A 15,749-nucleotide genomic window follows, 5' to 3' on the forward strand; every position below is an offset into this window, starting at 1 on the left:
CCGAGGGGAGCACACCCCCGCGTTCCCCGCCGACAGCGGCCTGGGCAGGCCCAGCCTGCCACCCATCCGCCGTCCCCCACAGGAAACGCGTCTCTACGATACTCAGGGCCTCCGGGGGGGGGGGGCACCGCGGCGTGGTCATCGGCCCGCGTGGTTGTTGACCTCCGCGAGGGGTGGCGGGCTCCTCCCAGACGCCCTTTCGGGGCAGGAGCGGGGGCTAGTTGCCGGCCAGCTTGGGCCGCCCCCGGTTGGTTGGCACGTCCAGTCCAGTGTGCAGGGTGACCTGGAAAGGAACGCGGGACGGGTGAGGGGGGCGAGGCGCCCAGAGCTCACGGCCACGTGCGACCCCGTGCTGCCGGCGCCCACGGGCAGCCGCATCTCTGCATCGCGGGGCTGTGGGCTCAGGTCACTCGGGCGAGGCCCACGCGTGTGCCCCCAGGAGCGGGTCTCTGCGCCTCTCTCCCCGGAATGGGAACCACCCGGCTGCCCAGGTGCCCTGTGGACGTCCCCCGAGCCGCAGGGGCCGCAGCCATGGGCCCGGGGGGGGGGCGGGGGGAGAGGTACCTGCACATTGCGGTTGAGGCTGAGGGCCGGCATGAAGACCCCGTCCACGTGGCTGAAGGCCGTGGGGCCCTGCTGCCGCCCGTTGATGAAGAAGGTCAGGGTGTGCTGGGTCAGGTCCAGCAGCACGCCCACGGTGGCCCCCTTGCACACGCCGCCTTCCGTCCTGCGGAGAGAAGCCCCCGTGGGCCCGTCACACACCCAGCCCGGGACGTCGGGATGGCTCGGGACAATCGCCTAAAGGGTGCTCGGATGCCCGGCCGGCAGCATATGTGTGTGTGTGTGTGTGTGTGTGTGTGTGTGTGTGTGCGCGTGCATTGACTAAAACGCTCAATCTTTCTTTCTTTTTTTTTTTTCAATCCTCACCTGAGGACATTTTTTTCCACCGAATTCTAGAGAGAGTGGAAGGAAGGGAGGAGGAAAGAGAGAGAGAGGAAGAGAGAGAGGAGAAGAAAGAGAGAGAGAAACATCGACGTGAGAGAGACACCTCGATTGGTTGCCTCCCACGTGGTGGGAGACCTGCAACCCAGGTACATGCCCTTGACCAGGCATCGAACCTGTGACCCTTCGGTCTGCAGGCCGATGCTCTAACCATTGAGCGCACCGGCCAGGGCAAAACGCTCCATCTTCCCACAGTGGCCTAGGGAGATGGCAAAAAAGGTCCTCAAGTGCAATCGGTTTTCAAGTGCATCGGGCCTTGTTCTAAAAACAGTTTCCTGAGGCCGGAACTGGGGAATGCGAGGAGGGCGGGGCAAAGGGCAAAGGGCAAAGGGCCAAGGGCCAAGGGCCAAGGGCCAAGGCCGGCGCACCTGTTGGTGTGGGAGTTGCAGTGCATGAACCAGCTGCGGTTGTTGTCCACGTACATGGCCCAGGCCTTGTCGTCCTTGCCCAGCATCATGTCCTTGACCACGCTGGCCCGGGCCACCCCGAAGGCGGGGTCCGGGTGGTTGTCGTAGCGATCCACGTGCAGCTCCCAGTAGTGCACGCCCTTGGAGAAGGCCGCCGTGCCCAGCACCACCCGGTCGTCGTAGCTGCTGCACGTGGCCGTCTGGTTGTCGTTGGACAAAATGATGTCCCGGTGCCCAGAGTTGGGGTCAAAGGTGAACCAGGCCACTGGAAAGGAAGGAGGCGGGGGAGAAGCCGGTCAGGGGGTGGAAGTTGCCAGCAGGCTCTCACCCGGGCTCGGAGACAGAGCCCCCCGTCTGTCACTCCCCCGGAGGCCCCGGTGCTCACCGTCGGACGTCTGCAGGACCACGGTCTTGCTGTAAGGCCCGACGCCGGACGCGTTGAAGGCCTTGACCCTGGCATTGTAGGTGCTGTTGAAATGGAGCCCGTCGATCGTGCACAGGGTCTCCTTGCCCACGTACACCTCCTGAAAGAGAGCCGGGGCCACGCGGCCGGCACCTGTTACCTGGAGGATTTCTCTCAGCGGCATGTTGACATGAAAAGTGTTATTGGGATGTCGGGCTGGCGTGGCTCAGTGGTTGAGCGTCGACCTCTGAACCAGGAGGTCAGGGTTCGATTCCCCGTCAAGGGCACATGCCCGGGTGGTGGGCTCGATCCCCAGCGTGGGGCGTGCAGGAGGCAGCCGATCCATGATTCTCATCACTGACGTTTGTATCTCTCTCTCCCTCTCCCTTCCTCTCTGAAATCAATAAAAGACACACGGAGTGGCCCGATGACGATGATCTCTGAACGCATCATAACCTGGCCACTCAGTGTCTATCCTATATCATAAAGGCTCATATGCAAATGGTCCCCTCCACCAGGAGTTCGACCAGCAGGCAGGCCGGCCAACCGCCCATGTCCCCTCCCCCTGGCCAGGCTGGGCGGACCCCACCCATGCACGAATTCATGCACCGGGCCTCTAATACACACACACACACACACACACACACACACACACACACACACACACACATGGAGTGGCCAGATTACTATGCGTTCAGAGATCATCATCTGGCCACTCCGTGAATTATTCCTGCCTCAGGGCCTTGGCACCTCATCCCTCTGCCTTTGGAGCCAGTACCCTCTCCGGTGGTATCAGAGCGACACGTGGCCTCTCAGGCTGGTCCAGAGCCACCCCCAGCCTGGACCTTAGGGCCCCCCAGACCCGCAGGGGCTCACCCGGAACTGCCCCCCGTCGCCGTCGTCCAGCTCCAGGATGTAGCCGTCCACAGGGCTGGGGGTGAAGGGCGGCAGCCTCCAGGCCAGCGTGACGCTGTTGTTGCGGGTGCAGCACTTCTCCAGCTGCAGCAGGGGGCCCGGCGGCACTGCGACAGGGTCAGGGACACCCGGGTTAGGGCACGACCCCCTCTCAGGGCACCGGGCCCCTGCGGCCCCCTCCCCTCCCAGGGCCCAGCCTCCTCCCCCTCCCTATCCCGCCCTGGCCCCCCAGGAGGAAACCTGGCTGAACCCCTCACCGGCCACCTGCAGCCACTCCCAGCCTGTCCTGTGCACAACTCACCCCGGGGTCTAGGCTCCGGGTGGGCAGGTGAGGGCAGGCACAGGGTGTCCGGGACCCTCCGGGGCCCCAGCAGGTGCCTCACCCCACTCCCCGCTCCCCCACCCACTGACAATCACTGGTTTCTACTGTTGGACTGGAGGATCCATGGGAATTCCAGCAGAGCCTCCGTCCGCGGGCCTCCGGGGCCCACAGGGACCCTCTGGGGCCAGCGCACAGCTTACACCTGGGGCTGGGATGGTGCTGGGGGTGGGGCGGGGATTGGGCGTGTAAAATGCAGACATTTAAGCCTTGTGCTGGGACCATAATTTAATTTATTTTATTTTATTTTATAAGAGAAAGTTTATTTAGAGAGTCACAGAGGTAGAAGAAGTGAGCCCTGCCCTGACCGGTTTGGCTCAGTGGATAGAGCGTCGGCCTGCGGACTGAAGGGTCCCAGGTTCGATTCCGGTCAAGGGCATGTTCCTTGGTTGCGGGCACATCCCCAGTGGGAGGTGTGCAGGAGGCAGCTGATGGATGTTTCTAACTCTCTATCCCTCTCCCTTCCTCTCTGTAAAAAATCAATAAAATATATTTAAAAAAAAGAAAAAAGAAAAAAAAAGAAGTGAGCCAGCTGGGCTGCGTGGGCTCAGGAAACAAGTCACAGCGGCAGAAGAAGGGCCCCTGGAGCTTAGGAGGGAGGAAGGCAAAGGTCAGGGCCTGGGGAAGGACAGGAGGATGGCAAACGGTCTCTGAATGAACAACGATGCTCTTTTCCTAGTGAGAAAACTCGGGTTCAGGCCAGGGGGCCACCTGCCCTGGGCCACCCAGCCAGCGGGTGGCTGAGCAGGGACTTGAGCTTCCTCTGTGACTCAGGCGTCCCTCCCCTCCCGCTCCGCCTCCCTCCCAGGATCGTGATCTTGTAGTGCAGGGGTGGGGAACCGTTGTTCTGCCAAGGGCCACTTAGATATGTATAACATCATTCCCAGGCCATACAAAATTATCCACTGAAGAATTAGCCTGCTACGCCCGCCCAGCGTGGCTCAGTGGTTGAGCGTTGACCGTTGAACCAGGAGGTCACAGTTTGATTCCCCGATCGGGGCACATGCCCAAGGTTGCAGGCTCTATCCTCGGTGTGGGGCGTGCAGGAGGCAGCTGATCCATGATTCTCTTTCATCATGGATGCTTCTATCCCCCTCTCCCACTCCCTTCCTTCTCTGAAATAAATTTAAAAAATTTTAAAAGAAAATTAGCCTGCGCCCTAACTGGTTTGGCTCAATGGATAGAGCGTCGGCCTTCGGACTGGAGGGTCCCAGGTTCGATTCCGGTCAAGGGCATGTACCTCAGTTGCGGGCACATCCCCAGTAGGGGGTGTGCAGGAGGCAGCTGATCGATGTGTCTCGCTCATCAATGTTTCTAACTCTCTACCCCTCTCCCTTCCTCTCAGTAAAAAAAATCAATAAAATATATTTTTTTAAAAAAGAAAAAAAAATAGCCTGCTATATTTGGTCAAGCATTTAATGAACGCACCCCTAATGCCTTGGCAGGGCCAGACCAAAGGATTTCTCGGGGCCTTATATGGCCCGCGGGCCGGACGTTCCCCACCCCTGCACGCTGCCCCTCGGAGGGGCCACCTGTTGTGAGAGCAGCCCTGACCGAACGGGCCAGTCCCGGCTCACCCCTACATTTCATCTGGATGAAGTCCAGCTGGTGGATGGCCTGCAGCAGCGGCTCACTGTCCAAGGTCAGGTCGAACTCCGCGGACACCTTGGGCTCCAGGGCGCCTTTGACCCACTGCTCCTGGGACACCTGCACCCGCTTGATCAGGGCGTCCGAGATCTTAAAGGGAGCACGGAGGGCAGGGTTGGGATTGGCAGAGGAAGAATCATGCGGCGAGGGACGAGGGAGGCGTTGGGGCCTTGTCCCCGTGCTCGGGGGCAGGAAGGGGCTGCCCGAGGCTAGTGTGAAGCCGTGGACGAGAGGACATGAGCCCTACCAGTGTGACAGGCGGAACACGCACACGCACTGTGTGGTTTAAATCATATCTTAAAGCTCAGCTGGTGTGGCTCAGTGGTTGAGGGTCGACCTAGGAACCAGGAGGTCACGGTTCGATTCCCGGTCAGGGCACATGCCTGGGTTGTGGGCTCCATCCCCTGTGGGGGGCGTGCAGGGTGCAGGAGGCGGCTGATCAGTGATTCCCTCTCATCATTGATGTTTCTCTCTCTCTCTCCCTCCCTCTCTGAAACCAATAAAAATCAATAATAAAAAAATTTAAAAAAAGATGAGGACTTGGGTCTTCTGGAACCCTTGAGCAAAAGACTACGCAACTCGCCCTAGCTGGTTTGGCTCAGTGGATAGAGCGTCGGCCTATGGACCGAAGGGTCCCAGGTTCGATTCCGGCCAAGGGCATGTACCCAGGTTGCGGGCTCGGTGCTGTCTCCAGTAGGGGGTGTGCGGGAGGCAGCCAATCGATGATTCCCTCTCATCATGGATGTTTCTATCTCCCTTTCCCTCTCCCTTCCTCTCTGAAATCAATAAATATATATTTTAAAAAATAATAATTAAAAAAAAGACTACGCAACTCCAGGCCACGGGAAGGGTTTGGGGAGCGGGGGTGGGGCCGGGGGGAGGGAGCGAGCCCACCTGGGCCCTGGGCGCGGGCTCACCTGGAGGAATCCGGCGGGGTCATTCTCCTTGATCACCTCCAGGCAGTACTCCATCAGCCCCGTGGACTGCCGCAGCTTCAGTGTGCAGTGGTTGATCTGGTCCCAGACCATCTGCGGGGAAAGAGCCCCTAGTCACCCCCTCATCGGGGGAAGAGCGGCCGGGCCGTGGCGCGAGTCACAGAGAAGGTTCTGGAAGAGGTGGCACTGGCCCGGCCCGCTGTGAACCCTCTCTTCTCGCCGTCCTGCTCCTGAGCTCCACGTGGAGCCCTGGTTATGGGGGTGGGGTGGGGGGGGGAATAAATGGACCTGCTCCCCAACACGTGGGGCCGCAACCCCCAACAGAGCAGACGTCCTGAATGCTGGGGAGATGCGCAGAGAAAGCGCAGAATCTGAAACGCTCCCCGTGGCTGGTCTCCCGTCTCACTGGTCTCCGGGGCCTGGATGGGTTCAGCTGCTTTGCTGGTGAACCACGGGCCACCCCCAAAGCTCTCTCCTTCTCCCCTGGAAAGCAGTGTTTTCTGCCCTGGCCGGTGTGGCTCAGCGGTTGGAGCATCAGCCCGCGGCCTGAAGGGTCCCGGGCTTGATCCCGGTGAAGGGCACGCACCTCGGTTGCAGGCCCCATCCCAGATCCCGGATGGGGGCAAGTGGGAGGCAACCAACCAGTGAGCCTCTCGCACATCGATGTTTCTCTCTCTGTCTCTCCCTCTCCCTTCCACTCTCTCCGAAAACCAATGGGAAAATATCCCCAGGTGAGGATTAACCAAAAGAAGAAAAGAAAAAAGAAGAAAAAGGAAGTAGCATTTTCCGATTCGGTGGGCAAATGTCTATAAAACAGATCGAGCCTTGGGACAAGGAAGGCGCCCTTCGTCAATGCCGCGTGCTCACAGGTGCCTGCCCAGCCCAGGAGCCCAGCACGGTGTGAGGGGAACCCCCCGCCCCCCCCCCCTTGGTGAACGGGGTCCTGTTATTCCTGCGGATTACTGAGTGCAGGACACAGCAGACACGGCCGGCAGAAGGGGCGGAGCTGGGACCTGAGCGAGCTCGGCCTTGTCACCGTCAGTGGTCCCTTCTGCTCTGGGAGGCGAGACCAGGAGTCCCGGAGGCGGCACTCGGGGCTCAGAGGCGGCCGGAGAGAGTGGACTTGCGACCAGGACTCCGGGCGTCCGGCGCTGACTTGGGAGCGACAGCATGTGTGTTGACTGGCTTCAGGGACAGTCACGTGAGTACGTGGGTCCAGGGGCAGCTTGCTCATCCCGTCCTTGTTTCATTCACTCACTTATTCATCCACTCACTCATTCATTCATTCACTCATTCACTCACTCATTCATTCAATTATTCCTTCCTTCCTTCACTCACTCATTCCTTCATTCAATCACTCATTCATTCACTCACTCATTCCTTCATTCACTCACTCATTCATTCATTGACTCATTCCTTCATTCACTCACTCATTCCTTCATTCATCCGTTCACTCACTCACTCACAGGGACTCAGTGCTTCCCACACGCTCCACCCGTGCTGGGTGCAGAGGCCGCGACGAGGGCGGGGAGGGAGGGGCGTGGGCGCCCTGGTCTCCGGGGACCTACCTTCATCTTGTGCTCCCTCTCTTTCGTGACCTTGGTGAGCAGCTTGGCCTTCTGCCGAGTCAGGGCGTCGACCAGCGCGTCACACTGAGCGACCAGGCAGGCTTCGTAGTCCAGTCCGTTCTCCTGGGGGAGCAGAGACGTTTAGGGGAAGGCGTGCTGAGGTCTGGCGGGTGCTAGACACACGGACGTAGGTCAGAGGCGCGCGTCCTGGGGTTACTGAGACGGGATGAAACTGGACACGGTGTACACACGAACTGGGGGAGAGGAACCATGCATCGCGGCACATCTCTCTGGCGGATAATCCTTAGTCATTCAAACCTTGTTCACAGAGTTTTTATTGTCACAGGAAATCCTCATGGGGGGCGGGTGGGAACAGTCTACAAGTTGCATATTATGTAATCCCGTCCTATTGCGTGCACACATGTGTCCCAAGCAGCCACAGCCATCTCCGACTTAGCCCCTCAGTCCCTTTCCTCCATCCTGACACTGGCGCTTTCCAGGGTCACCATGTGTATGTTCCTCCATGTGTGCATTCACACGGAGCACACGCGTGTGCACTCTCCCTCACACACTGAGCTCCTGAAGCCAGACACGGTACCTTAGGGATCTGCATCTGGCTCAGGATGTGACATAGCATGAGTGCTACAAATACACTTGTTTAGGCCCGGCCGGTGTGGCTCAGTGGTTGAGCGTCGACCTATGAACCAGGAGGTCACGGTTCGATTCCTGGTCAGGGCACATGCCCAGGTTGCGGGTTTGATCCCCAGTGTGGGGCGTGCAGGAGGCAGCCAATCCATGATTCTCTCTCATCATGGATGTTTCTCTCTCTCTCCCCCTCTCCCTTCCTCTCGGAAATCAATAAAAATATATTTTTTAAATACACTTACTTAGTAAGTAATGCATTTATATTTGGATGCATGGATGGCATGAGTACCAAACACCCTGTACAGGCTGGCACTGCGTAGGATGACCTGGCCATGCAGGGGGTGCATGACTTCTCTCCAGCTCGTTCTGTGATCCTCTCTCTCCTGCCCGTATCAAGTGCTGCGTGAGCGTGGGCGGACCGAGCGTGGTGTCTGCAGCGTCTGGGGCTGCAGGACAAGCCAGCCTCCTCGCGCGCATCCCCGAACACGTGCTCGCCGCACGCTGTCCTTTTCCTCCGGGCACCTCTCCTGAGCTTGCTGCACCCACCGCCCACCTGACGCTGCGGCCGGCTCACCTGGATCTGCTGCAGAATGTTCTTCAGCTGCACCAGGAACTCCTTCGCCTCCTTGGCCTTGTCGGAAACGCCATTCAAGGCCTGGGACAGCTGGGCCTACACAGGAGTCACAGGTTGAAGAGGAGAAGGAGGGCTTAGAGGCACACAGTTTGCACTCCATTGTGAAGACTTGTGTTTTAGCCCGGCCGGCGTGGCTCAGGGGTTGAGCGTCCACCTAGGAACCAGGAGGTCACGGTTCGGTTCCCGGTCAGGGCACACGCCTGGGTTGCGGACTCCATCCCCAGTGTGGGGCCTGCAGGAGGCAGCTGATCCATGATTCTCTCTCATCACTGATGTTTCTATCTCTCCCGCTCCCTTCCTCTCTGGAATCAGTAAAAATATATTTAAAATAAAGAAGTTATCAGCACATGTTTTTCTGCAGGAAGCCGAGTCACTGAGGTTAACTAAGCATTCTGTGTACCCTTGTGCTTTCCCGCAGGTCTAGTGGTTTTAAGTGTAAGAACTTGGAAAATAATAACGCACATTGGTTACTGCGGGGCAGGTACTGTGCTAGAGGCTAAACACACAGAATTACACTTACCCCTTACAACAATGATCGGAATGAGGTATTATTATCCAGTGGGCTTTACGCTGTGCCTAACGCTTACAGAATTACAGGCGCTGAGACCTGGATGTAGGTCTGTGTAACTATACAGCAGGGTGTCTCAGCAGAAACACTTATCGACATTTGTGGCTACATCATTGTTTTGGGGAGGTGTCCTGTGTACTATAAAAAGATTAGCCTGGCTGGCGTGGCTCAGAGGTTGAATGTTGACCTATGAACCAGGAGGTCGCGGTTCAATTCCCGGTCAGGACACAAGCCCGGGTTGCGGGCTTGATCCCCAGGAATCTAGTGGATAGAGGCCAGGGAGGTGGCTAATCTTTTTTTTTATTTAATATTTTTTAATTGATTTTAGAGAGGAAGGGAGAGGACTAGAGAGACAGAAACATCAAGGATGAGAGAGAATCATCGATCGGCTGCCTCCTGCCTTTTTAAGGTGTGAAAAATTTTCTGGAAAGAGGACACTGAATAATAAGTGTCCACATTGGCAGCTCCCGTTGGGGACCTTGAAGGAGGGACTCTAACTCTGCCAGGCCTGACTCGCTGACCTCTCGGGCCTGTGAGTCGTTACTCAGCTTAGCCTTTGGATGAGCAACGAAGATGCATGTTCCTTCCAAGAAGTGACCCTGCTCTTGCCTTGGGGCCATAATCAGGCGCCTGACCTGATTGGCAGCCACCAGGGAGCTCCAGCCGATAGCCTTCCCAGGCTGTTCCATGCCCACTGGGAGGTGGCATCCCCGGCAGGTCCTGGGGAGGGAGGCCGGGCAGCCTGCAGATGCCAATGGGCCTCGCTGTCTTACAAAGAGCCTGCTCTGTGACGGTACCCTCACCCCGGAAGGAACGGTCTCTGGGGAAAACGACGCTGCCTTCTTCAAACATGGTGCCTGGGTGGAAAGTGCTGGAGACTCACTGACAGCGTTGGGAAATTTCTGCTTCGGGAGTGATGGGAGTTCTGCTCTGGAGGGAATAGAGTGTCCCTTCCCTGAGGGCTGGGATCGAATCCTTCCTGCCTTCAGAGACGGTTAACCAAGGGCAAGACTTGGGACATTTTCCCGCACGCAGGCGGTAACACTTGAACTTAAAAACAAACGTTATAGAGGGAGGAAGGGGTTCTGGATGCCAGGGCCTTCGAGGTAACTCATTAGCCCTCGCCAGTGGGGGTCCGTGCATAGAGTGTGAGCCTGCGGACTGAAGGGTCCCAGGTTCGATTCCCGGTCAAGGGCACAGGCTCGATCCCCAGTAGGGGGCGTGCAGGAGGCAGCTGATCCATGATTCTCTCTCATCATTGATGTTTGTACCTCTCTTTCCCTCTCCCTTCCTTTCTGAAATCCATAAAAATATATGTTTTTAAAAAGGTAACTCATTGGTCAACTTAAGGCGTGAAAAAAAGCACGATTCTGCATTCTGGGTGTCCTTTCTGCAGAATTGTCTTTCCTGCTACGCCATCTTTCCATGCCCTTCCCATCTCCAACACCCAGCTCAGAGCACCTGGAGTTCGTTGAAGTGTTTGTCCAATGACAGATGAGGGAACGAGTCAATGAATGAATGCATGAGATCATCCCTGCATGAATGAATGAATGAATGAATGAGGTCAGTCCCTCATGAATGAATGAATGAATGAGATCATCCCTGCGTGAATGAATGAATGAATGAATGCATGAATAAATGAGGTCAGTCCCGCGTGAGTGAATGAATGAATGATATCATCCCTGAGTGAATGAATGAATGCATGAATGAATGAGGTCAGTCCCACGTGAATGAATGCATGAATGCATGAGATCATCCCTGCATGAATGAATGAATGAATGAGGTCAGTCCTGCGTGAATGAAGGAATGAATAAATGCATGAATAAATGAGGTCAGTCCCGCGCGAATGAATGAATGAATGAATGAATGAATGAGGTCAGTCCGCTTGACCCTCTGGCCGGCCCTCTGCGAGTTCTCCAGGAAGGAGGCCACGCCCCCTTCCTCCCGGCGCCCCGCCCCCGCCCGCGGGCGCTCACGCACCTTGTGCTGCTTCCACATGGCGCCCAGCGGCTTCACCTCGTGCTGGGCGTGCCGGCCCTCCTCCAGGCACAGGTAGCACACGGGCGAGCGGCAGCCCACGCAGTACATGCTGTAGTTCTCCAGCTCGTGCTCGGGGCACGTGGGGAACTTGCGGGCCGCGCCGCCGCCGCCGCCGCCGCCGGTCGCTCCGGACGAGGCGCCTCCGGGACTCCTGCAGCCGCCGCCCGCGCTGGGGGCGCCCTGGGCCGCGCCCGGGGTCGGGGACGGGGACGCCGAGGCGGCCTCGGCGGGCGGCGGCGGCGGCGGCGGCTGCACCAGGCGGTGCTTGGCGAAGGGCCCCCGGGACGGGTGGCACTTGAGCTGGCAGGCGGCGCAGTAGAGCACGTCGCACTGCTCGCAGAGCGCGGCGGCCGGCGCGGGCGGGGTGCGGTCGCACAGCTGGCAGGTGGCCAGGGCCGGGGCCGCCGCCGCCGCCTGCGCCCCGCGGGCCTGCTGGTGCCGCTGCACGATGGCCTCCAGCAGCCGGTTGCGCCGGAAGCCGCGCAGGCCGCGGTGGTCCAGGGAGGCGCTGCGGTGGCACTGCGGGCAGGTGATGGCGCTGGAGGACGAGGCCAGCGAGGAGCAGGCGGCGCCCCGGGCGGCGGCGGCCGAGGAGCCGGGCGGCGCGGGCACCATGGGCAGCACCCGCACCCCGTTGGGCGACTTGAGGCTCGGGGTGTACGAGCCGTACCCGCTGTCCGTCTCGCTGTACAAGCTCAGCTTGTCCGCGTGGTCCCCGCCGCCGCCGCCCGGGCCGCTGGCTGCGCCTCCGCCGCTGCCGCCACCGCCACCGCAGGCCGGGCCGGGCGCGGCCTCAGGGTCCGGGGAAGGCGAGGCGGCGGCGCCCGCGGGCAGCCCGGAGCCCCGCGAGTGCAGGAGCGGCGGCGGCAGGTGCTGCTCTCCGTCCGGGGTCTGCACCGCGATGGTGCGAGCGCAGGGCAGGCAGACGTTGTGGGAACAGGGCAAGATGATGGGCTCCCGGAACAGGGAGCCGCACACGGGGCACTTCAGCTCCTCCTCCATCGCGGCTCGGGTCCCGGGTGGATGGCCCCAGCTCGGGAGCCGGGCGCAGGGGGGCAAACGCGGTCAGCACCGGGGAGACTGGAGGCGGGGGCATCACATCGGCATGTCTGCCGCGCAGCTCGGGGCACGCCCCTCTCGGTCCTGGGGCCGCCGCCCTAAGACGACGGGGAGCAGGAGAAGGGAAGGGTCCTCACCTCCAGCCCGCGAGGCTCCTGCCCCAGCCGCCTCCACCTGCGGCCCGAGTCCGGAGCGCGCCGGCTGCTGCCCTCGCGGGGGGCCTGCGAGGCTCGGGGTGATGAATCAGCACCGGCGCCGCCAGTGGCCGCAGCGCGCGCGTCCTCTCCACATCAGGGCCGGCGCCGGGCTGCCGCTGGCTGCCTCACCTGCTCCAAGCCCTCAGCTCCAGTGGGCAGCTGCCCAGGGCCCCCCTTTGGCCGCTGCCCCGCCCCCCAAAAGGGGCGATCTGTAGGGGAGAAGGCGGGCGAGCAGGCCGCTTGACAGCGGGGCTGGGTTCAGCACCAGGAGTCGGCGGACAGCGCCCGGGAGCCTCTAGCGGAGCCCGAGTTCCAGGCGCCAGGACCGGAGAGGGGCCGCCACCGGCCAGGTCGCTACGCCAGTGACTCTCCCGGCGGGGCCTCGCCGGTTCGGAGACCTCCGTGCGCCTCCCTTCTTGGCGGCCGCCGGTGCGGCCAGATGCGCCCTGGGCGTTCTTCCGGTGGCCGGGATGGACCCGCTTCTCTGCTTCTCCGCTGCTGCTCCTGCGGCGCCTCTGTCCTTGGCCGCGCGGTGCGCAGCCGGCGGGCGGAGGGCGAGCGCGGGGCTGGCTCGGGGATCCCCTCCCCGCCTCCCTCCGCCGCCGCAGCCTCCTCCTCCCCGAGCGGCGCGCCGAGGAGTTGTAATTTCCAGGGCAGAGAGGGGTGGCGGGGGGTGGGGAGGTTGTGGGGGGGAGGCGTCAGCTCAGCGAATAAGGACTCAGCGCCTCTTGCAGCCTCGGAAGTGAAGGGGCAATGTTAAGGGTTTCGCGGAGAGAATCATTGTTAATAAGGATCTAGGACCGGGATGGAGAGCGTCTCTTGCCGCGTACGACGCCCCGCCCCGCCTCGCCCCTGCCACCGTCCGCCCTGCCCACTCCCGCTCCCCGCCCCGCCCCCATCAAAAGGGGAGTCGCGGGCACCTAAGAGGCCAGTTGTTTACCGAGGGGGGAGGGATCGGGGTGTGACGGTCGCTTCCTAAATCTGGGATGGAGCAGGAGGAGGCGAGTCCCAAAATGCCGGACACCAAGTCAAAGGGCGAGGTTGTGCGATGATGAATCGAACCACTAGCCCAGGTTGGCTCTCCGTGTCCATGCATCCGCCGATGTCAGCCTTCTGTGCGGCCTGAGTGAGGACACCGGGCGGGATTCATAGAAATTCGACTTCCCTGCGAAGCGTGACCGCGCGCGCGCGCGCGCCACCTAAGGCCCGGGCCCTGGGAAGCGCGCGCCCCCGGCCGGCCCTCCCCGGCTGCGGCCCCGCGGGGCGCGGCGGGCGGCAGGCCCCCCGAGCAGGGAGGTTGGTTTTATGAATGGGAACATCTGCACGTCGCGGCGCCAGCCCCGAGCGGCGGGCACAGCCTCCCTCCAGCCCCCATCGGTCGGCGCCGCTGTTCTCTCTCCGCCGCCGCCGCCGCCGCGGGAAGGGCGGTGGGCGAGGCGCGGGCACAGTGGGTGGGGACCAGGCAGAAGGAAGGGCTGGCAGCGCAGCCGGCTCAGCCCACGGAGTTCCAGGCTGGCGTGAAACAGACACACATTAGGAGCCATTTGTTGGAAAAACGGTGGGAATGTTGAAGTCTCGCCTCGCCCTCTTCGGCAGGTCTCCATGGCGCCAAACAAAGACGGGACTGGCTCCGTGGCGCAAGGCCTGGGAGCTCAGCATCTGCAGGCGCCGGGGAGGGCGCTGGCTGGCTGGCGGGTCATGGCGGGAGGAAGCCGCAGCCCAGGGTGAGGCCGGTGCCCAGGGCACGGGGGGGGGGGTAGGGGGGGCAAGCTTATGCACATCATCAATGTTTCTCTCTCTCTCTCTCTCTCTTCCTCTCTGAAATCAATAGAAATGTATTTTTTTTAAATATAAAATCCTATGACTCTTCAGTTCAGCTGTGTCCACGGGTGAGCAGTTTGTCTTAAGGTTGAAGAGCAGACCCACTAGGGCCAGGGTAGGCCTCCAAGAGTGAAGACACCTGCCTCCCCTCGCCCTCGGCTATGGGAAGCTCAGAGCAATGATTTCACCAGACAGCAGAACACCAGGTGGAGATGGTGACAACTCTGTCCTCATTTGCCTTTTTTTTTTTTTTTTGGTAATATTTTTATTGATTTTAGAGAGAGGAAGGGAGAGGGATAGAATGAAACATCTATCAGCTGCCTCCTGCACGCCCCCTACTGGGGATGGAGCCTGCAACGAAGAGACATGCCCTTGACCTGAATCGAACCCAGGACCCTTCAGTTCTCAGGCCAACGCTCTATCCACTGACCCAAATTGGTTAGGCCTAATTTGCCATCTTATAGATAGAGCCACCATAATCGGTAACCTGCCTGCAACACCTGGATATACACTGAGTGGCCAGATGATGATGATCTCTGAACGCATCATAATCTGGCCACTCAGTGTATATCCTATAGAATAAAAGGCTAATATGCAAATTGTCCCCTCGACCAGGAGTTCAACCAGCAGGCAGGCTGGCCAACCGCCCATGTCCCCTCCCCCTGGCCAGGCTAGCCGGACCCCACCCATGCACGAATTCATGCAATGGGCCTCTAATATATTTATATACCGAGTGGCCAGATTATTATGCATTCAGGGATCATCATAATCTGGCCACTCAGTGTAAGTCTCCAGGTCTAGAAGGGAGGGAGGTCTCTCAGACTTGGGAGTTTGCCAGGAAGCACCAGGGCTGTGAATGCCCAACCTTTAAGAGGACAGGCCCGCCTGCCACCCCCCCCCCCATTCTCTCTGCGGGGGAGCTGGGCAGAGGGGGCCCCCTCCATGCTACTCTTCCTGGCTGTGGAGCAGGCCCAGAGGCCGGGCCAGCCAAGCAGCCTGGAGCCTCCTCACACGTCGGGTGCACTGAGCAGCTTAGCCCAAGAATCTGCCTTTTGTCAGACATTCCAGTACATTCCACTCACCCTCCCCTCCGGGCTCCAACGGCGGCAAACTCATAAAGGCCTCTTTCACCAAACACATGCACTGTACGTTCCGGCTTCCCGCTGTTTCAACCGGGCCCAGAACTGGCTGCGTGTCAAAGACGAAGGGGTTCTGGTATTTAAAGCTCTACTGGGTGAGGGCTTCGGGCCTTTGGGCGGGGGAAACACCCCATCAACATCAGTTCTTGGAGCTCAGGTCTCTGTGATCTTCCTGCATCGAAAGTGCAGTTTCATAGCTGTTCTGGCCCAGCCCTTGTGGCTCAGTGGTTGAGCATCAACCCATGAACCAAGAGGTTACCAGTTCCATTCCCGGTCAGGGCACATGGCCGGGCTGCAGGCTCCATTCCCAGTAGGGGGCATGCAAGAGGCAGCCGATCGATGATGTTTCTCTCTCATCGATGTTTCTATCTCTCTCTCCCTCTCACGTCC

At 60.0% G+C, this 15,749-nt stretch overlaps 1 protein-coding gene across 2 annotated transcripts; it reads right to left on the reverse strand.

Annotated features, from left to right (window-relative positions):
* Positions 1 to 217: 217 nt before the first annotated feature.
* On the reverse strand, positions 218 to 12,145 carry TRIM67 (tripartite motif containing 67; the record flags this gene model as incomplete). Of its 2 annotated transcripts, none has more annotated exons than XM_079763746.1 (10): positions 218 to 283; positions 565 to 727; positions 1,371 to 1,674; positions 1,795 to 1,933; positions 2,689 to 2,834; positions 4,690 to 4,843; positions 5,671 to 5,781; positions 7,257 to 7,379; positions 8,476 to 8,571; positions 11,084 to 12,145. In XM_079763746.1, 10 exons carry the CDS (start codon positions 12,143 to 12,145, stop codon positions 218 to 220), a joined length of 2,364 nt encoding a protein of 787 aa, XP_079619872.1. The 2 variants fall into 2 exon arrangements, with proteins under 2 accessions (XP_079619872.1, XP_079619871.1); XM_079763745.1 differs by having other exon boundaries at positions 4,684 to 4,843.
* Positions 12,146 to 15,749: the final 3,604 nt, after the last annotated feature.

Source organism: Cnephaeus nilssonii (assembly GCF_951640355.1).
Source record: "Cnephaeus nilssonii genome assembly, chromosome: 23".
Classification (NCBI taxonomy): Eukaryota; Metazoa; Chordata; class Mammalia; order Chiroptera; family Vespertilionidae; genus Cnephaeus; species Cnephaeus nilssonii.